Source organism: Mastigoproctus giganteus, chromosome 4, assembly GCF_048544385.1.
Source record: "Mastigoproctus giganteus isolate SK-2022 chromosome 4, ASM4854438v1, whole genome shotgun sequence".
NCBI lineage: Eukaryota > Metazoa > Arthropoda > Arachnida > Uropygi > Thelyphonidae > Mastigoproctus > Mastigoproctus giganteus.
This window is the reverse complement of record NC_143578.1, coordinates 38699329-38721545: the sequence shown is the minus strand read 5'-3', so window position 1 is coordinate 38721545 and position 22217 is coordinate 38699329. Positions and strand designations below refer to the sequence as shown.

Genomic DNA, 22217 nt, shown 5'->3' with positions numbered 1-22217 from the left:
TTGTGGAAAAATGGTAAAAAGAAGGCAATGCATTTGCAGTTTCCATGAGTTGGTAGATGCCTACAAATCACTGTTACCCTTGCTTAGTCAATGTAGAGGGATACAATGTAAAGAGTAAGAAGGACACTGTGTATCCTAATATTCCATCTGCCATTAGACCAATCCCACATGGAGATAACCTGCCAATTCCATGCCCTCCACTTATATTGGAGAATGTAGCAGCAGAGAGTGCTAAAAGTGAAGCTTTTAAATGTGAAACTGAAGTGTACACACCCAGAAACATTGAGTCCAGCCCTCAATTGTTTTCACAGCATGAACTCCATGATCTGTTAAGAGATTTAAATTTACCAAAGGAATCTGCAGAACTCCTCGGTTCTAGACTTAGTCAAAGATCTTCATGCACATGGAATGTTTTTCTCTTGGTACCGACACAGAGAATGAGAACTAGTCTCCCTACATTTCTGAGGACGATTCTATGTTTTTTTAGTAGTAATATAAATGACTCAATGAACTATTTTCGAATTAGTTACAATCCTACACAGTGGAGACTTTTTACTGACTTATCAAAAAGAGGAGCCTCAAAGGTGTGTTGCTCCACAATGGAAATAAATATGGGTCAATTCCAGTAGCCCACTCTGTGCATTTGCAAGAAACATGAGAACTTGAAGTTGTTGACAAATATTAAATATGAAGAACATAGTTGGTTGGTCTGTTCTGACTTTAATGCATGTTGCTTGTACAGCAATCTGGCTACACAAAAATGCCTTGCTTTTTGTGCAAGTTTGTTGCCTGGATCACAGGACATAGTTCACAAACCACTGGTAGACCTCAAAACTGTCCTCTTTCCACTTGTACACATCAAACTGGGTTTGATAAAAACAGTTTGTGAAAGCTTTACCTCAGGAAGGTCCCTGCTTCAGCTACCTTTGTATTAATTCCCATAAATCACCCAGGAGAAGATAAAATGGCTAAGTTAAAAAAGTCAATATAAGGACCATGGTAAACTTCGGTAAACTTATACTGGGCAAACTCGTTTCCCACTGCATTATAGCCAAAGTAGCTTATGCGCCATCAAACCTCCATATCAACAATCGTTTCCCACTACTAGTTTCTTGCTGCATTCTTGTTAAACAGATGGTGCGTGTTATCGGTAGTGGCAGTAGAAGTCGATAACAATGTATTGATTAATTTTTTCTCATTACATTAGCATTAGTAGAGGCATATGATGGAAAAAAGCAAGCTTATGCAGCATCAGCCAAAAAAAAAAAAAAAAAAAAAAAAACCACTTCCACTTCACCCCTCTGTTCGTTCAAAATACCTGTCCAGCTGAGCCTTAAACTTATTTAGGCTATCAACTTCCACGACAAGGGATGGAAGTCTGTTCCACCAACCAACCACCCGCTGGCTAAAGGCAAATTTCCGCACGTCTATCCTACATCTGTCTTTCCTCAATCTGAATTTGTGCCCTCTCAGGTGATTATTCTGAGCGAGAGGAAGAATCCCATCAGCATTGAGCATGCTCAAACCATTCAAGGCTTTATACACCTCTATCAGATCACTTCGCTGGTGCCTAGTCTCCAGACACTGTAATTTGCAAAACTTAATCCTTTCTTCGTAAGAGCACCCCTTTGTTCCATTCACTAATCTTGTTGCCGTTCTCTGTACTCATTCCAGCAGCTCCACATCCTTCTTGAAATGAGGCCTCCAGACCTGTATACAGTACTCTAGGTGTGGCCTGACCATTGCCTTATACAAGGGAATAATCACCTCCTTATCCCTGCTAGAAAAATTCCTATATATCATTGACAATACACCATGAGCTACCCTTGCAGCCCGTCTGCAATGCTCAGACAACTTCATATCTGCCTGCACAACCAACCTCAGGTCCCTTTCATTCTCTACCACTGTCAGTGTAGTACCACAGAGTTGATACGTTGCTCTGGGGTTGCTGTTTCCCATGTGTAGTACTTTACATTAGTCAATGTTAAACTTCATTTGCCACCTCTCAGCCCATCTGCTCAACCTTTCCAGATCCTGTTGCAGCAGCATAGTGTCAGTAGTTTCCTTGACAACCATGCCTACCTTTGTATCGTCTGCAAACTTTGACATTAAGCTTGATATACCATCATCAATACCATTTATAAATACAGAAAACAATAATGGACTGAGCCCTGAGGGACTCCACTAATAACATTAGTCTACGACGAGCAGTGTAGTAGTAGTAGTAGTAATGGCATGTGATGCAAGAAAGCAAATGTATGAGCTTATGCAGCATCAGCCAAAAAAAAAATAAAAAAAATCACACCATTCCCTCCAAATGCCTGTCCAGTTCCTCCTTAAATTTATTCAACCTATCAACTTCCACAACGACAGATGGAAGTTTGTTCCAGCAATTAACCACCCGCTGGCTAAAGGCAAATTTCCGCACATGTATTCTACATCTGTCTTTTCTTAATTTGAATTTATGCCCCCATTGATTACCACTCTCTGTCTTCTCCCCCTCAACCACCCCTTTATACACAGCAGCAATTTGCCTCCAATGTCACACTGCTCCAATTTGTGCAGCAGTCTTCCATGTGTAACAGTATCAAAAGCCTTTCTAAGATCCAAGTATATAATATCAAAGTTATTCCCTGCATCCAGTTCCTTTGTGACTGTATCATAGTATCCAATCAAATTGGTCAGGCAAGACTTCCCCTTAACAAAACCATGCTGTGTCCGAGCTATAACTGAAGTCTTGTCTAAATGATCCTGCAGTGCTTCTTTAACTAGTGCCTCCATTAATTTTCCTGGAACAGAAGTTAAACTCACAGGTCTATAATTACTTGTGTCAGCCTTTGATCCTCCTTTGTGAATTGGGGTCACATTTGCACATCTCCAGTCTGTGGGTACCTCCCCTGAGTCCAAGGAAGCTCTCATAATTATGGCTTGGGATTTGCTTACTTCCTCTGCTGCCTCCTTTAATATAACTGGATAGATCCCATCCACCCCGGGTGCCTTTCTTGTGTTTATCTTCAACAATTTCTCCTCCACTTTACTCTCAGTTATTACAAGATTCTCTAGCTTACTGCTAGAGTTGAATACACCTCTGGCTTTCCCCTCGCTAAATAACTCCTCATGTGTGAATGTCGATGCAAAATATTCATTTAGTTTGTTAGCTACCTGAGCAGGATCATCAACAGTTGACCCATCGATATCAAGTGGTCCAATCTGATTCATCCCCTTCTAGAGTTTACATAAGTAAAGAACTCTTTGCTGGTTTTCTTTGCATCCCTTGCCAAAGATTTCTCGTAATCTGCCTTCGCCTGCCTAACCTCCTTTGTAACTTGGTTACAGATCAACTTGTATCTATCATAGGCTTCTGTGTCATGTGTTAATTTGTATGTATCCCATGCATGTTTCTTCTCTGCCATATGCCTCATTAGTTCATCTGACATCCATTTAGGCCTAAACCTTGAACAATATTTCTTAGTTGGTATGTAAAGCCTAGTAGCTTCCAAGATAAGTTCTTTGAATGCTTCCCATTTTGAATTTGCTGTTGGTAACATCATCAGTTGGTCCCACTGTATAGAATTTAAATACTGTCTCAGTCCATCGTAGTCGCCTTTACGAAAGCAATAACCCTTCCCTTTACCCCTAATGGTAGTTACCTCTTTGAGTAAATCCCACTTCAGCACACTGTGATCACTGCCCCCTAGTGGTTCATTTATCTGTAGATTCTTAATGCATGAAGAATCACTGCTGATAAATCAAATCAAGAGTATTACTCCCTCTAGTTGCCTCCCGAACATGCTGATGTAGAAAACAATCATCCAATAAATCCACAAAAGCCTTGCTAGTGTGTGAGCGACCAGCCCCCAAATTCCAGTCAATATCTGGGAAATTAAAATCTCCCATTATAAGACTCTCTGATTTACTGGCCCACTCTATTTCCCCGTACAGTTTCTTATTATACTCATCAGAGTCATTAGGCCTATAGCACACTCCTACTCTCAATTTTGATCTCCCAATGCTTATGTCACACCAAACTGACTCGACACTGCACTGTCCAGCGATGTCCACTGGCTTCACTTCCTTGGATTTTATGTATTTCTTAACTAATAGCATAACCCCTCCTCGCTTCCTATCCAGTCTATCCTTTCTGTAGACGTTGTACTCCCCAAATTCCTATTCTGCGTTCCTTATATCTGTGTGACACCACGTCTCTGATATCCCAACAATATCTGCCTTTGATGTTTTGAGCAATACCTCAAATTCGTCAAATTTATTTACTAAACTCCTAGCATTGGTGTACACGCAAGTATACATGCACCTATTTCTATTCTTAGCTACCCTAATACTATGCTAGTTCAGTTATGCTGAAGTAGTATACCGTTCATGTTTTTAATACTTGTCTGTCTTATGGTGTACTATTGAGTTTTTCCTGTCATGATCCAGATACTACTGCATTGGAAAATATCAAATCAGTTAATCACCCAACCAACCTACAGACGTGGCATGTTATGGTCCAGATACCAGTGCATTGGAAAATATTAATTCAGTCAGTCAACCAAACAGGTAACTTCTTGTTTCCAAAGATGACATTGAACTTAAGAGTTTTGTTAATGTCTTGAAGTTACTTAAATTCTGAAAATTTCACAGAAGAACATTATGGAAAAAGAATTTAAAACATGCTTCAGATAGTGGTTGAATCTGTGGACACAGTATATATAGTATATCTAAGGGGAATATTTTGAAGGGGACATGATGCAAAATTAGGCTAGTCAGACAAATCTTTTTTTAAATACATTCTTATAACTTTTGGTTATCATCTGATATTTGCAATATGTAAATCGCACTTTTACACCATTTTTCCTCATCCTTAAGCGTTCATAACCTAAATCCAACTATAGCAATAACAGTAACTAAGTATACATAAATAATTATAAAATACAATGAAAGCTTAGTTTTTGTTTATTTTGAGGTGCTACTCTTATTTAAGTGTAGTGCCTCAAATTAAAATCTCAATGTTTGTGAATTTTGAAGCTATATCAACTAAATTCAATGCCTTAAGACATGCTTCTTCTTTTCACCTAAAAAAGTGAAACAACTGGGATCTGTTCATTAACTGTCATAGCATTATACACAAAATTCACAAATTTTGTGCATAAGTTTACTTTTTACATTTTTACTTTTTAAAAAGAGGGAGGGAATATCATAAGACTTTGAATTTAATTGATAGAACTCCAAAATTCATGAAATTCGTGAGTGATTTTCAATTGGATGTGTTTGATTTTAAATAAATTAAGTGTAGCATCTTGAAATAAACAAGTAAGGTAAACTTTCTTTGCATTTTAAATATATCCAAACTCAAGTATATTGAACTTTATATAGTGCCCTTTAGTTAATGAAGTAATAATAATTTACTGGAGATGGCGTGTTTCACAGGTATTTATTAGACAACTCCTGGCATTGTCTTTTTACTGCAGTTTCTTTCATAATATAAAAAAATGTAGGCTACCAAACTTTACCTACTTTTATAATATTCTAACCTACTTTTTTAATATCTACATTAAATTTATTACATTTCTTAAATTAAACTTGTTGAATCACTGCCTATACTAAATTTCTCTCAAAGGGGAAATCAGTTAAAACTCTGAGATGATCATGACAACAAATATCTTACATGTTTTATACTTACTTTTGCACGCTAGAGATTCTGGAGTCCAAGAACCTGAATCGCAAATCATTTTTTCCTTAGAAAGTGGTTGGTAACCCAGGAAGCATTCCACTTTTGCTTTCCTAGTACTCACATATAGCTTTCCATTCTTTGTGCTCCTAAGGTGGGGACATGCACTATCTGAGAATAAGAAAATATAGGTGATGAAATGGAATATTATTCCCAACAACTATGCACTCTAATATTTGTGGAAATGTACTTATTTGCCATTTGTTTCACAACTAGAGGGTGCACTAATTACATGTTAAATTTTTTTTATAAGGATTTAATTATTGCATTATAGGATCATTAAACTTTAGTAGTGACCATAGCTAACTCAACAGTGATAAATATGGGTGTTAGTAAAAGGTTCAGTGCTGTTCATGCAAAGATAGCCAGCTGTAACTCAGAACTGAAGCTTTGACAGATGTCTGCTGAGGCTCCATTTCTGAGTTACATCTGGCTCTTTTTGTATTTCAGAAATTTTGAGGGGACACTGCCTACCACAGAAAGTATATCAAAGGAAAAAAATTATCATTTCTATTAAACTAAATGTCAATCCATGAATCTTACCTTTAAAGTAAGTGCTCAAAATGACCTCTATGAGCATGAAGTACACCAGAACACATCTTGCCATAAATTGTCTGACATTAGTCAAAAACATTTGATGTTTACTAATTCACTGACATTTCTGACTATGGACTACAAGATTTAGAACTGGGGTGAAATAAATCAGTGATTTCAAGTGACCCTATAAATAAAAATCAAGTGAACTGAGATCCAGTGAGTGAGTGAACACCATGTATTCTGGAGCAATGTCAGACAATTTATGGCAAGACATTACAGCCTATCCATTTTTCAGGGTAGTTAGCATTCAGGTACTGTCATGGCCAGCTGAAATGAGCAGGAGTGCTATCAAACACGAATCACATGGATTCTAGCTGAAAGTGGAAATCCTTCAATAATGGTGGCAAATTATTTTCTGAAAGTGATGGCAATTGTGAGCTATTAGACATGCTGGAAAATGAAAGAACTGACACAATTTTAAACAATCCCTGCCAAACATTGTTATTGAATTGTTATTGGTTCCTTGATTATATGATGCTATGAATCTTTTCTTCAGCTTGTGGATCGTAGAAATTAAGTGCACATGCTTCAGGGAAACTAGCTTCATCTGTAAACAGCACTGCAGCCAAGGAAACACGGGTTGCCAGCACATCATTGTTGGAATCACATACAGCAAAATCTGCCCGAAGACTTTTGAATTCTGACAAATATATTTTAGGTACAATTGTTTCTCTCTTAAAATTTCCAGATGCTGCCAGTTCTTGTACTGTCACCATGATTTTTTTCAATCCGATTTGGTTCTCATTGTTAGTCTTCCAAAGCAGCTGTTTTTTTAGACCTTGGTCTCCTGAAGTTCTCTGTGTTGGGATTGAATGATCCTATTTCTCTCTGCCATTGGTCTACTTCTTAAAATGTTTTTACATTGGATACAAGTGCTGATGTGGAACCTTACTGCATGGAGACATCAAGCTTCTTCAAGCCCATACACAAGGTACATGCAGTAGCGTACCTAGGGGGGTGCAGGGGAGCATTTTCTCCCCCGGCAACATTTTTACCTTAAATGGCACCTATGGAAGGGTGCACAATTTCTTGACAGGGAAATAGACCATATTACAAACAGACAGTGAAAGTGCCTATTTTGTCACCTTTGCTTCCCCTAAAGGAAAAACCTGGGTGCATGTTTGCCATTTATATAAATTAGTAATATTCCATTCATATAGTATTTAGAATGTTAACAAAAAATTAAGACCTCAATTTGATAACCTAAATTTAAGCCTCAGCTTAATCTCAAAACTTCGAAAACACTAACACTGAACTGTACTTCATCCATTTACATAAAGAATGACAGTACAACTTCAGACATCACCTCACAGCCTACTTTCATGCTAAAATGACAGACTGATTGGATATGACCAAAATGTCTAATAGTAACAAATTTTCATGATAATAAATACAGCCACTCCCCAACTTACATAGTTCTGCATTCTGCAGAACTATGTAAGTCGGAATTTCTCCCATGCTTGTGCAGCACTCGCAACTGTGCTCGCTGAATTGATTGAATCAAAAAAGAAATGTTCGATGAATGTGTAAATAGAATTATTTATTGTATTTATTCAATTTATTTTATCTCATGTGCAGGAAATATTACAAAAGCATGCAATTTAAAAAATTTCAAAATTATAAAATTACAAAAAAAGAGAGGAGACAGACAATGTCAGTAAGTTTTACCTCTCGATCATCATTGCCAGAATGCAATTTCACGAAATGCCATTGTCATCTCTCTCTGGTGATGAAGTATCTGCTCCTCATTTGGTTCACCTTGAGCTTCATCAGCAATTTCTTCTTTCACTATCGTTGCCTGCAAGTCAATAAGTTCAATAGAATCCATAATTCCTTCTCTTCTTCCTCTATTAACTCCCCCACATCTTTGGCATCAACCTCCAGCTGAAGTAACTCTGCAACCTTTACAACTTTATCTGTAACCTCTTCATGTGATTCGTCTTTTTCAAATCCTTTGAAGCCTTTTACATGCCGTGAGTATATTTTCTTCCATGCACCATTTAAACACTTTTACTAATTTCCGCCCAGTCCTTATTAATGCTTAAGATCGTATGGTGAATACTGAAAGATTTCCAAAAGTCTCTTAACAAAATTTTTCTCACCGTCTACTGCAGACAATGCCTGAGCAAATGTTATGCATAAATAGTATGCTTTTAAATTTGAAATAACCCCGATCCACAGGTTGGATGAGTGAAGTCATGTTTGGCAGTATGACTCTCACATTCGAATTGAAATCATCTAGATGTGTAGGATGTCCAGGAGCGGTGTCTTTACAATATTTTTCAACCTTGGGAATGAAGCAGCATTTAAACCAATCCTCAAAGAGAGATATTGTTATTCATGCTGTCTGGTTCGATTGGAAATGCGCGGGTAGGGCATGCTTTATTGATGCCCTTAAATACATTAGCAGTGATTTTAATCTGTAATCTCCTGCTGCATTAGCCCCAAACAAGAACGTGGCCCTATCTTTTGAAGCCTTGAAACTTGGTATTGTCTTTTCCTCTTTGACAATGTATGTTCGATCCAGCATTGGAAACCAGTGCGATGCTTGAACCTATTAAACCACCCATTGCTTGCCATGAACTTGACTTGGGGTTTGCTGTACTTATCCTTAATATTTTCATAAATACTTCGTTGCTTTTGCTTGAATGGTCATTAGACTCAGGGGCACTCACTTCTGAATCTGATTTTCCATCCATATTATTAGCTGTTCCATCTTTGATATATAGCACCTGATGGAATAGATGGAATAGCTGTTCTATCTTCGATATAGCACCTGAACACTGTTTTGTGATCACTGTTGATCTTAAGTGCATTGATCCTTTGATATGTTCTTTTATACGTGCACTGTTCTTTAAAATAGTATTCACTGTTGAAGCAGAGAGACCTAATTCCCTTGCAATAGATGATAAACTTTGTCCTTCTTCGTACTCCTTGATCCTTTTCATCTTCATTTCTAAATCAATTTTGTTTCATTCGTGGCCCTACCACCACTTGCACTTTCTGTTGGTTGCTTTCCCTTCATCATTGTAATACATAAATAGGAATGAAGAGAAGTTTCTGAAAATTTGTTTTTTATATGATTGAAGATTTCAGTGAAGGGAACACATTTCACCATAATAACATAAAAACCCACACAACTGCAGTTATCGGTAATATCGCAAATGCAATAAGATCGAGTTTACTACCCATTTATAATTAGATGCACTATCAGAAAAAGCCCAATAAACCGAAAAGTGCAAATTGTTTTATGGTAGTGACCTCTAGAAACATGCTTTAGAAAAATATCACAAAGGCTTTCAAAATTGATTTTTATAATGGGAACATATGATAACAGTGAAAGAGTAGTGCAATTTTCATTATAAATATGACCTTTTAGAGAGATAAATAAATAGCTTTGTAATATAGCGAAATTTTCAACTTCCAAGGACTTGGAACGAATTACAAAAAAAAAAAAAAAAAAACAATGTGTTATTGGGTTCACATTACAATATTTTCACAATACCTCCATTTATCCCTACAGATGCAAAATACGTTTCCATATTTTTTTCAGTTTGCACCAGCCAGCAAAAACTTACGTAAAGTCGAATTTGCGTAAGTCGTAAGAGTATTATGTAAGTTCGGGAGTTCCTGTATAATTAATATGCAAAATTCTGGAAATAAAAGGTGTAACTCAGAAACAGAACCTCAGCAGACATCTGTTTATATGGACTTTCTCAATGTTTTAATGTGAACAACCAATTCTGTAAGTAGCACTCAACCTTTTATTAACATCTTATATATATCATGTTAATCCAGTTGTGTGATGAACAGTTAATCTTAATTAGCTAGCTTCATTGAGTTTTATACCCTCCTCACTCTTCAGAACTATCCCCCACATACACACTGCCAATAGAACCAAAATGCTACCCCAACCACTGACTGTTCAAGCAGCTGGGCATCTAATGCCAATTCTGCACACTTCGATGTCCATAACTTCCATTCTATCATCCTTGTGGGTCCTGGTGCACATTCCCTGGGATTAAGGGAATGTGCACTTTTCAAAAACCCTACTCACTCCCTCTTCACCTAAGCAAAACATCAAAATTCTGGCCAAAAACTCTCACTCTGTCTCCCCCCCCCCCTAACCTGTCCAATCTTAAGGGTGTGTGCAATCTTAAGGGCCATTTCGCCCCATCTAACTGGAGGAATCTAAATATCAATACAGCAATAGAATCCATATTCTCTCCCCACTCTTCAAAACCATCCCCTATATCCATACTACCAATAGAACCAAAATGCTATCCCAACTACTGTCTGACCAGGCAGCAGGGCACTTAGTACAAACACTGCACACTTCCATGGCTGTAACTTCCACTCTATTGCCCCGAGGACCCTGTTGCCAATTGTTTTGGAACCAGGGCCCTCTCCCCCTTTCTAGATCTTGCTCACCCTTCTTCTCTTGGCTATACTTCAAATTTCTGGCCAAAATCTCTCACTCTCCTTTCCCCAGTCAGGTTCCTGGTGTGTGCAATCTTAAAGGGCCATTTCTCCCCATCTTTCTGGAGGAATCTCAATATCAATGGAGCAATAGAATCCTGATATCCTCTCCGCTCTTCCAAACCCCATACTCATACTACCATTAGAACCAAAATGCTATCCCAACTTCTGTCTGACCTGGCAGCTGGGCACTGTTTGCTGACATTGCTGGGCCCTGGTTCCAACATCTTGTTGGAACTAGGGCCCTCCCCTCTTTCTTTTTCATACCATCCATTTCTTCATTTAGGCAAAACATCTAATGCCTGGCAAATATTCTCACCCCCCTCTATGGCCTGTCCCTGAAGTGTGCATGCTCTGTGGGCCACTCCTCTCTGCCAGGGTGGCAGAATCTTAATATCACTGGAGTATTGGGAATCCTTATTCCCTCTACATTCTCCTGAACCATGAGCCATAACCACATTGCCAATAGAAACAAAATACTAACTGAACAACTAGCTACCCAGACAGCAAGACATCTAGTGCTAATAATCACACCTTGTTCCATCTCTTCCTTCCTATCTTTCTGCCTAATTTCACTAAAGAGGAGGAAGAAAAATAAAAAAAAAAACCTTTCTTTACCTGCTCTCACACTCTAGCAAACACATCACAAACACTGGCAATGGGAAAGAAGGAAAAAAAAAAAAAAAAAAAAAAAAAGTCTTCACTACCCCTCCTCCCCCTCTGGTGCTGCAGAACTATCCCCCCTTTTATTTATCATTGTTATATGCCATTGCTACTCATGGCATCAGCAATCAAACATAACCTGAACATCGCCTTTGAACTTTAAAAGTGTGTGAAGATATCTCACCTTGCAAAAAATTGTGACATTCTCCTATTACACTCATATGAACCAAGAAACCCATGGAAGTGTTGAAAATCAACCGGACCTGACTCGTATCCCCAACACCAACATGCAGGAAGCGATCAATGAGATGAGGACTGTACCAGCCTCGAAAAAGGAGTGGAAGAAGCTGGACACGCCCAAACCTGACAAAGAAACACAAAGTCAGAGTGCTCAGCTAAAGGGAGGATTCCATCCCACAAATTGATTTGACTGTGGAGAAAAAACAACCAGAGGCCTCTTCTGCTCCCTTGGACCCCTCCTGGCCAGAGGGCACAGTGTTGGAAAAAACTCAAATCCTGCGTACCACCCTTAAGGATCTCATGAAAGATTCTAACAACAGGATAACCACTGGTGTTAGGGGACAGATTGTTTCCCTCTAGACAAAGTTGGAGACAATTCTCTACCAGACAAACCTAAAATATGAAACAACTGCTGTGAAACTGGAGGCATACCTAGATGGTGGGGCAAACAAAATGCAACAGCGCACCCCATCTTATGCACAAGCGCTGAGGACGTCAGCCGGTGAATCAACAATAAAAAGCAATGTACCTGCTACAAAGAAAAAGACCTTGCTAAAAGAACCACACCTGGTGGTACTGCGACCAACAACCATTGAGGAAAATCAAACAAGTGAACAACTAAAGATGCAAATCATGACAAACCTAAAAGAGGAATTCAAGACAACCAGAATAAAGTCAGTCAGGAAAACTAGAAATGTTGGAGTACTGATAGAGACAGAAAGAAGTGAGGAAATGCAAAAAATTATCACTAATACCAAAATCACTGAGCTGGGGCTCACAGTGACTCCCCTAAAAGAAAAGGGCCCTCAATAGTTATATATGACCTGGATAAAGACCTGACCCCGGACCAACTAACAGAGGAAATCTATCAAAGAAACCTGATGTTCACTCTCCCAGAACACAGAAGGTGCAAACTGCTGACACCAAAATATTCAACCAAGTCCAAGGATGGCACTCAACGAAACTGGATAATTGAACTTGTGCCTGCAGCATGGAAAGTATTAAACACCCAGAACAGAGTATATGTAAATTGGGGCAGCCACCGTTTCCACGAACATGTGGCTGTACCCAAATGCTTCGGGTGTTGTAAATACGGGCACACAATGCACACCTGCACCTAGACTGACCCCACATGCGGCCACTGCTCGTCAAAAGGCCACACAGGGATTGCCTAAACAAGAGTACTGACCCAATCTGCACCAATTGCAAGAGTCTGAAGCTGGACTGCACCCACTCAATCAGGAATAACAAGTGCCCCACCTACCTGAAGGTTAAGAGCTTGTTCCAATGCAGGCTGGATTATGTGAACGCGCCTTAGAGAGGTAAAATTTCTGCAAATCAACACACAGAGGGCCAGAGCAGTAGTGGATCAGATCCGTATCAAGGCAGAAGAGAAGAATGTAGATGTCATGATAATACAAGAGCCATACTCACACATGAAGATAGTCAGGGGATACCCCCTGACCTACAAGATAGTACAATTCGAGGACGCCCCCCCCCCGGGCTGAAGTCACGGTCAGAAATCCGGATATTACTGTGACCAAAATCACACAGCTTTGCACAGCCTGGGCTGCATGTGCCCACCTCACCACAGTTCTGGGGGCATTTTATGTCATTGTCAGGGGGTATCCTCTACTGTCGCCCAGGCGAAGACATAACCACCACAAGATACCTCCAACTGGCTGCTGACACTGTTCCTAACACTAAAATTATAGTCGGTGCAGATGTGAACTGCCGGTCACCAATGTGGCATAGTCACACGCCAGACAGATATGGCACCAGAAATGGAACTATATTGGAAGAGTTCCTTGCAAATTCAACGTTGACAGTGTTAAACCAACCAAACAATTTTCCCACCATAGATGTCTCCTTGGCTTCCAGAAACATGGCTAATAATACTACCAACTGGTCCGTCCAAGAGGCCTGGACAACGTCTGATCATCAAGCCATTACGTTCCAACAGATATGGTCAGTTCTTGTATAACACGTGTTTACACTACACGAATTTGATCATACACGATTTACAAATAGGGGAATGATATCGTATATAACACAAACCGAATTCGCTCATGCACAATTCGCCTTTGTGTTTACAAGAAATGGTAGTCGAATGCGGAATCACCCCAACTGAACGCAACGCGATAGGAACGAAGAGAAGATTCTGAAAATGTATTTATGTTTTTTATATCAGTGAAGGGGAAGCACATTTCGCCATAATAGCGTAAAAACCCACACAATTCCAGCTATCAGTATTATCGCAAATGCAATTAGATTGAGTTTACTACCAGTTTATAACAGATTCCACTAGCAGAAATGCAACTGGAAATTGTTTTTATTGTTTTATGGTAGTAACCCCAGAAATGTGCTTTAGTAAAATGTGAGCTAGTGAGGTGTTCATAGTGTCTGCCTTTGGTGTTGTTTATTCAGTTGCTACACGCCCGCAGCTTTGTTTATGTGTATCAAGCGTGCCTCCTCATTTTGTAATTGTGCTTTATTTCCTAAAAATGGGTAAAATACTTAAAAGGTGTGAAAAGGAAGAATCCTGAAGATGCTTCCTTTTCTGAAGAATTTTTGACGGATCAAAAATTCTTACCCATGAAAATTCGTAGTGGCCTGATACTAGCGTTTATGGCCAAAATCACACCGGCCTCCGGCCCAACGGGGTTTCCCCGGTAAGGCTTATGGCCAGTCTGCCTCTGTTGATAGAGAAAAAATATGAAATTGTGAAACGCTTTGAGCGAAATGAAAGACCATGTGATATTGCACATGCTATAGGCCTAAATGAGGCAACGCCGAGAATTACAAAGAATGCAGAGAAAATAAAAACAACTTTCATAGCAGGAACAACTCAAAGTGTAATTAAAATCCATTAGATTAAGACACAAAGAATTGGAAGAAATGGAATGGCTGTCATCTGTTTGGATAGAAAATCAAACAAAAAACAAGTTTGCTTACGATAGAAGCAAAAGCAGTAGCAATATTTTATTACGTAATAGTTGTAATAAAATACGTATTTTATTACTATTATTTATTGTGTTTGGTAATGTTTTGGTTACAAATGTGTGTTCAATCTTCGGTGGTCAGCACCTAACCCTATTTTTCCCATAGGGCCTGTTGTTTATATTGCACGATTTTGCATTGCACGAGGGTTTCTAGGAACACAACTATCGTGCTATATGAGGACTGACTACTCCATTTCCAAAGAAAACTGGGAACTCTTCCAAAGTACCTTAAAAACCACCATACAACAGAGACAGAGGGAGCTTGAGCGCCTCGAAGATCCAGATCATCTCCAAAGCAAGATAACAGAGATCATAACGCACACAAGCGACATTGCTTTTAAAAAGAAAAATCCAACCCCTGGGGCTGTGCCCTGGTGGAACCTAGAACTGCAGCGACTCCGGAAAGAAGCACAAACCAGAAGAAAGGCCTTTCAGCAGGCCAGGCACTCCTGGCCGACAGCAGAGGTCGAAGTACTCCGACAACACTACAAAGAAGCAAGGAGCAATTACACAACCCAAATCATAAGCTGTAAACAGCAATCTTGAGAGCACCTGGTCTCCACTATTGGAAACGAGAACCCCTGGGGAATCGTCTACAAACTGACAACGAATAAACTCCCCCCGAGGGGAAGTTATTGCTGCCACCATATTGACCCAAGGAGGCATGTCAACCCGGGAGCAGACCATTTCCAATATCCTGGATACAGTCTTCCACCTGGCTATACAACCGGAGACAACAGCAGATCGAACTCTGCTTAGAAAATGAAAGCTATCAAACAGCAACGACAGAACCTCACTTCACCATGAAGGAGCTCAACAGTGCCGCCACCCTCATTAGAGGAAATAAATGCTCTCAACTGGACCTTTTGGAGTCCAAAATCATCAAAAAGACAGTAGAGTGTGCCCCGAACCTGTTGCTCAACCTCTGTCTTCACTGTGGCACCTTCCCGACCTCGTGGAAGAAAGCAAACGTCAAACTAATCCCGAAAAATCTGACCAAATCACCACACCTCCCAGAGTCATACAGACCGATCGCACTTCTCACAGTTGCAAGTAACCTACTTGAACACCTCTCGAATACAGCAATATTATGACGGCTGGCCTGGCCTCACCCAACCAATTTGGCTTCAGGCGGGGTCGCTCAGTCATGGATGCCTTAACACTCCTACAAGAACAAGTAAGAAGATTCACCAAGAAGTATTTCCTTGTGATTGCCGTGGCTTTGCTGGGGCGTTTGACTCACTTTGGTGGCCGAGCATCTTGGCAAGGCTTCGGGTTGCTGGGATCCCAGGCAACCTCTACAGCGTCATCAAGACTCCCTCACAAACAGATCCATCAGGATTGTTGCTCCCTATGGGACCCTCTCCAAGAATACATTTCGCGGCTGTCCACAGGGTTCGGTCCTTGGACCACTACTGTGGAATGTAATAATGGACTCCTTCCTAGCCATAGACCTTGATGAGGTAAAATCACAGGCCTTTGCTGATGACCTCTTACTAACAGTGTCAGCGGACTCAAGGACACAACTGGAGACATTGGCAAACCGGGCTCTGTCCACCCTTCAGGAATGGGCAAAACAAAATCAACTTAGAATATCCCTGCAAAGACAAACTCCATTCTGCTCAAGGGGTGCCTCAACCTCAGGTGGCCTCCACAAATCAAGATTGACCAGAAAACAATTAAATTCTCAAAGCAGCTAAAGTACCTAGGCGTGATTCTGGATCTGAATATATCATTTCAGGACCACCTGAAATACTTGCGCACAAAAGTCAGCTGGTACACTGCATTGGTTGCCAGGTCACTCACAGAGACTGGGGCCTAGACAGACAGGTGCTATAAAACCATCTTCACCCCAATAGTCACGTATGCATCTGGCACATGGTATCACAAAGCCACAACTGTTGTCAATAAACGAATCATTGATCAAACGAATCATTCACCGATCAATCCTTCTGACCATTACTCGAGCTTGCAGCACAGTGAGCACGCATACCCTGCAAGTCCTTGCCGGTGTCCTTCCACTGGAATTAGAGATCATTTGACGGGGCCTCACGCACCACCTGGACAAGGGTATCCCACAGATATGTTTGGGATTCGCCACCAACATCATCAATAGCAAGACTATGGAAAAGAAAAAGCTGCATGCTCACCTGCTGCAGGTGTGGCAGGATAGATGGGCCAACTCGCAAAAAGGCAAAATCACCAGAAAATTTCTGCCCAACATTGGCCAGGTTTTTCCGAACTTCCCGCCCTGGTTTTTCCCAGGCCTACAAGTAACATACCTACTGACAGGACATGGAGCTCTGAATGCAAAGCTATCCCTACTCGGAATACAGGAAGATCCTACCTGCACCTGCGGGGAGCTGGAGAGCTGGCAGCACCTCATGCATGATTGCCAGCTCTATGACGACCTCCGCAGTGCATTCATCACCAAAATACAGTATCTACCATATGGCCGGGAGCACCACATCTTGGACAACAGGGAAGAATATCAGGCTTTCTCCAGCTATGCACTGGCTCTGTTCACAAGACAGAGAGCTCTTATCGCAGTGAACCGCAACCAACCACTGACACAATAAGGAAATGAACAAACCTTAAAGGCAATCGTCCCACAGAAGACGCCTGGAACCCAATGGCCTCCGATAATCAAGGCACTAAACCCTGAAGTGGACCTAAAGTCGAATCAATGAGAAATAACTCTATAAACAACATTGACGCAAACACCACATGGATGGGAAATGACAGAAGAAAGACCCCACAAACGCCGACAAGCAAACCCAGACCATTTGACTGTAAAGACTGCAGAATGGATGGGAACCATCCCATGACTGATCATGCTTCGGTCCGATCTCTCCTGGGAACGGACTAGAACCACCAGCAGCTCCGCTACCAAATGCTATATGGTGAGCTGAATGGGGTACCCTAACCCTATTCATCTTTAATTCCCTATCCCTGGCAGGAGGGAGAGGAGACATGCTCTGTTTCCTCCCTCCCCTGCCGACCCATCTCTTCACCTGGTGAGGCATGGGCCTGCCTCACTGACCACCTGGGGTCACCTTCTCTATCGTCCCCATACTTCTGTCACACTGCCCAGCAGGGGTCATCTCCTCTATCGACCCCTTACTTCTACTTCTATCCCCCAGTCTTCAGCCTCCCCTCCCTCCCACTATTATCTTTCATCTAACGTATAGCCCACACGTCTAAATTTAATAACAACAAAATTCTACCCAACTTATTAGGCCTTTTAACACATCTCTCTAGCGTTCAACCCCAACCAGCGATTTGCTAACAGCAATCGCGTAGATTTTTTTTTTTTTTTTTGAGGTCCTAGCCACTGAAATCCCAGGAAACTAGGTGGCAGGACCTGCCAGAGCAACTTGTCATGATTCTGGACACACCCGGCTAGCCTCCACGTGGCGAGGTATGGGCAACGTCGGGCTCCATTAGGGGCCTGGCAGCCAATAAGCCGGAAAAACGAAGTGCACAACACATCACACTGCACAGACATGGCCCACACACTTTCAAATCTCTGGCTTGACAGTGTACTGTCCTCAATACAGCAAACACACACGGAGATGGGAGAAATCCCAGGTGCCGTCTGACACGAACATACCTTATACGTTTTATGTAAAGGTAATTGCATGGAATACTCTATATTACATAAGATGGAAATTCATAAAAATTTATGAAATGAAACACACTTTGTTTCTGATAAAAATTAGCTTATTCAGTTAAAGCAGGCAATTCTCCTTTGAGACACTATTAGCATTAGCATTAGCATTAGCAGAGGCATATGATGCAAGAAAGCAAGCTTATTCAGCATCAGCCAAAAAAAACAAAAAAAAAAAAAAAACCCACTCCCATTTCACCCCTCCGTTCGTTCGAAATACCTGTCCAGTTGAGCTTTAAATTTGTTTAGGCTATCAACTTCAACAACCAGTGATGGAAGTCGGTTCCACCAACCAACCACCCGCTGGCCAAAGGCAAATTTCCGCACATCTATCCGACATCCGTCCTTCCTCAATTTGAATTTATGCCCTCTGAGGTGATTATTCTGAGAAAGATGAAGAATCCCATTGGCATTGAGCATGCTCAAACCATTCAAAGCCTTATACACCTCTATCAGATCACCTCGCCGGTGCCTAGTCTCCCTTGGCGCCTCCGTAGCCAGGTGGGAAGGAGCAGCAGTGCATAGCACACGCTTCTTGATTAGACCGGGGTTCGAGCCCGTCACCACCAAATACGGAGAATGCGGAAAGGTCAGGGAATGACCACCGCATATCCCGGAGCAATATGGCCTTAGTTGCTAATGCTCCTAAAAAACCAAAATAACAATAACAACTAACAGCCTAGTCTCCAGACTCTGTAATTTGCAAAACTTAAGCCTTTCTTCGTAAGAGCAACCCTTTGTTCCATTTACTAATCTTGTTGCCCTTCTCTGTACCCGTTCCAGCAGCTCTACATCCTTCTTGAAATGAGGCCTCCAGACCTGTATACAGTACTCAAGATTATCAGTCCTTTATAAGTAGCAGGCCAACTTTAAAAATAAGAAATAATTTAATTATTATTTTTTATTTTGTTTTATTGTTATTTATTATTATTATTTTTTTTTTTTTTTTGAGGTAGTTGTAAAGGCCTGATGAAAATAAGGATGAAATTGTCTGCATGTTATTTGATTCAAGCATTTCAGAATACTGGCTATTGGTTTTTAAATTGAAATGATTTTGAATGTTCTGTAAGCAGAACATTCAAATAGCTAGTTCAAAATCACATTTTATTCTATTAGCATGCTAACTGACTATCTTCATATTCGACACATGCATATATAATATATTGAGAATAGGGTTACTTTGATCCTGCATTTTTCCTGTTTGTGCAATAAGCAACAGAGATTTCTGGAATTTTCAGTGGAGAAATCAGACAACACTTTGGTTGAAAGGTATTGGGATTTTCAGCTGTATGGATCAGGCAGACAAAGAGCATGACATTATTGAATTTGTGTAGAGTCTCAAAGGCCCCATGTACGTCTTTGGGTTAATTCATTAATTCACAGTGATGAATATTCATTATGTGGTAACAGATTCTCTTTTCAATTTTGCAGTATAACTGTCATTGATAAACTTTATTACCTTTAAAAAGATTTAGTTCTGAAATGCTGCTCCCCTTAACTTTAGTTATTAATTTTTTGATCTCTAAAAAGATTTACTATAAAGGTCAAGTTTTCTTATTTATCAAATTACTTTGATTAAAAGGATAAATGAAATGAAATTTCATTAATGCTTTTAATCAAAGTATTTTGATAAATAAAATAAATATATAAATATATTTTAATAGATAAATATATAAATAAATATATTTTTAATATATTTTGAACTTACCATTGAATATTTTGTATTTCACATCACACTGAGTGAGTGTAACATTCATTCTTGTCCAGTCTTTCACATGCACTATTTGTGTCTCTCTGTTAAATGGACACTGAAAAGTATGAAAGGATTGGGTGCCATAGAATCCTATATGAAAAATATACATTATTCTATATAGTATAGATGTCAGTTGTATGCTGAAATAAAGTACAGAAAAGCTTATAAGAAATACTATCATTCAAGTAGGGCTGGCTTGAAATATGAAGCCCAGTGCAAAGTGCATGTACACAGCATCTTGTGGTTCAGAAATTTTTAAAAAATAAATTTATCAGAATTAAAATATGCAAGTACAACAACAGCAGTGGCACTGCTGTCAAGCCAGCCCTGTGTTCAAGTTAGACTTCAAAAATTAGTGAAATACAGATGTAAATAGAGAATCCTTTCTAATCAGCCACATGTCCCTATAGCAGGACAGTTGCTATGATGCTCATTTGGAAGGACTGTATTTGATTCCCATATCTGAACAGGGTTTATGAGGGGAAGTTGGGTCAGTTCCTCCTGGTCAGGTGGTAGCAGTTTCTGCCTACCTGGTGAAAATTACACTGGATACATTGCACTACAGACAGGTAAGGTAAGTCACATCAGAATAGAAAAGGCTGAAAGTGCCAAAAAATAGAAAAAAATCAATTTTTGGTGGAATATGTTGTATATCACATCACCAAGAACATAGGCAACATTGAAAAATCTCAGTTCCCCAAAAATCTTAGTTCCTACAGCTGCTACAAGAAGGTACATATACTGAACCTCCTGAACAAATTCCGTGGAGAATGATGAAAGTGCCACCTGCCATTTTAGATCATTCTTTACATGCATTGAAAGCTATTGTGAGGTTATAATAGCATCATGGGTTGTTTATTAGCCGGTTCTGATTATTTTGTAGATTTTTTTTTTAGTTTTAATCGTTTTAAGTTTCTTTACAATTTGCATTTACTATGTAATATGCAAAAATAGATGAAAGAAAGCAGCGACAAAGTGTAAAGTTTGTAAAGCCCATCAACTTGCACTGCAGTCAGGACAGCCTTACAAAACATCTACAGGGAAGAAAAGGAAGGGCAAGGAGTCACCAAAAAAGGACATTACTTGTAATTGCAAATAATGTCCTTTGCAAGAACTATCACGCGCACATAAAGAACACTTGTTTTTGGAGTTTTATTATTATTATTATTATTATTATTATTATTATTATTATTATTAGCCATATGGTGCAAGGAAGCCTGAGGCTTATGCTGCACCAGCCAAAAAAAAAAAAAAAAAAAATTCCCCGATTTACCCTGAGAGAGAGAGAGTCAGAAGTAGAAAGGAATCACCAAGAAAGAGAAGAATGATGATATCCAGCTCAGGACCCTGGGTTTGCCAAGCCCATACTCACCAGATGTGAGCCCCTGGGGTGCATAAGCTTGACGAAGTTCAGCAAGGGACCTATCTGCTTAATAGAATACATGTACAAGACATTACAAGATGACATGGAAAATATGATGACCCATGGGAAAGCAGGCATTAAGTAATAATGAGTTATGTAGTTATTGATGGAAATGGTAAAAATGTGAAAGTATGCAGTAAGACTTTTAAAGAAATTTTTGCTGTTTCGACTAGGAAACTTCAAATGCTGAAGAAGAAGAAAAAGGGCTTCCTCGTGTGTACAGACGAGAGGGAGAAGAATCCTAACTCAAATGAGCACAAAAAGAAGTTCACAGAGGATGAATGAAATCTGGTTCAATCACACGTTCCTTCATTCTCACATCATGTAAATCCCTACACATATAAGAGAAAATACCCAGATGGCAAGGTATCCTATTGCTATTATTGCATTCTTTTTAAAAAGGACTTTCCAAAACTAAAATTTTCATCTCCAACTGTTGACTCGTGAAAAATGTGACAAATATCAAGTTGCGATTTCACTTCTAACAATGAAGAAGAAAAGGAAGTGACGACAACATTTGAATTTCACCAACATAAAGTGGAGAAGGCACATGACTTGATGAGACTTGACTTCATGAACTTACAGCTGCCAACAAGTCTCATGACATGTATCTGCATGGACTTATGGCAAGTGATGTTTGTCCTTATGCTTAGTAACAGTTC

The 22217-nt window shown here is 39.9% G+C and overlaps 1 protein-coding gene across 1 annotated transcript in view; it reads right to left on the bottom strand.

Annotated features, from left to right (window-relative positions):
• LOC150086634 (uncharacterized) overlaps window positions 1-22217 on the bottom strand; it is a 96386-nt gene that overhangs the window by 41393 nt on the left and 32776 nt on the right. Inside the window, exons 6-7 of the mRNA XM_090372211.1 lie at window positions 20088-20222; window positions 5681-5839 (exon numbers count right to left, since the gene is read on the bottom strand). Of these exons, the coding sequence (XP_090228337.1) occupies window positions 5681-5839; window positions 20088-20222 (294 nt within the window). The remainder of the gene's footprint in view (window positions 1-5680; window positions 5840-20087; window positions 20223-22217) is intronic.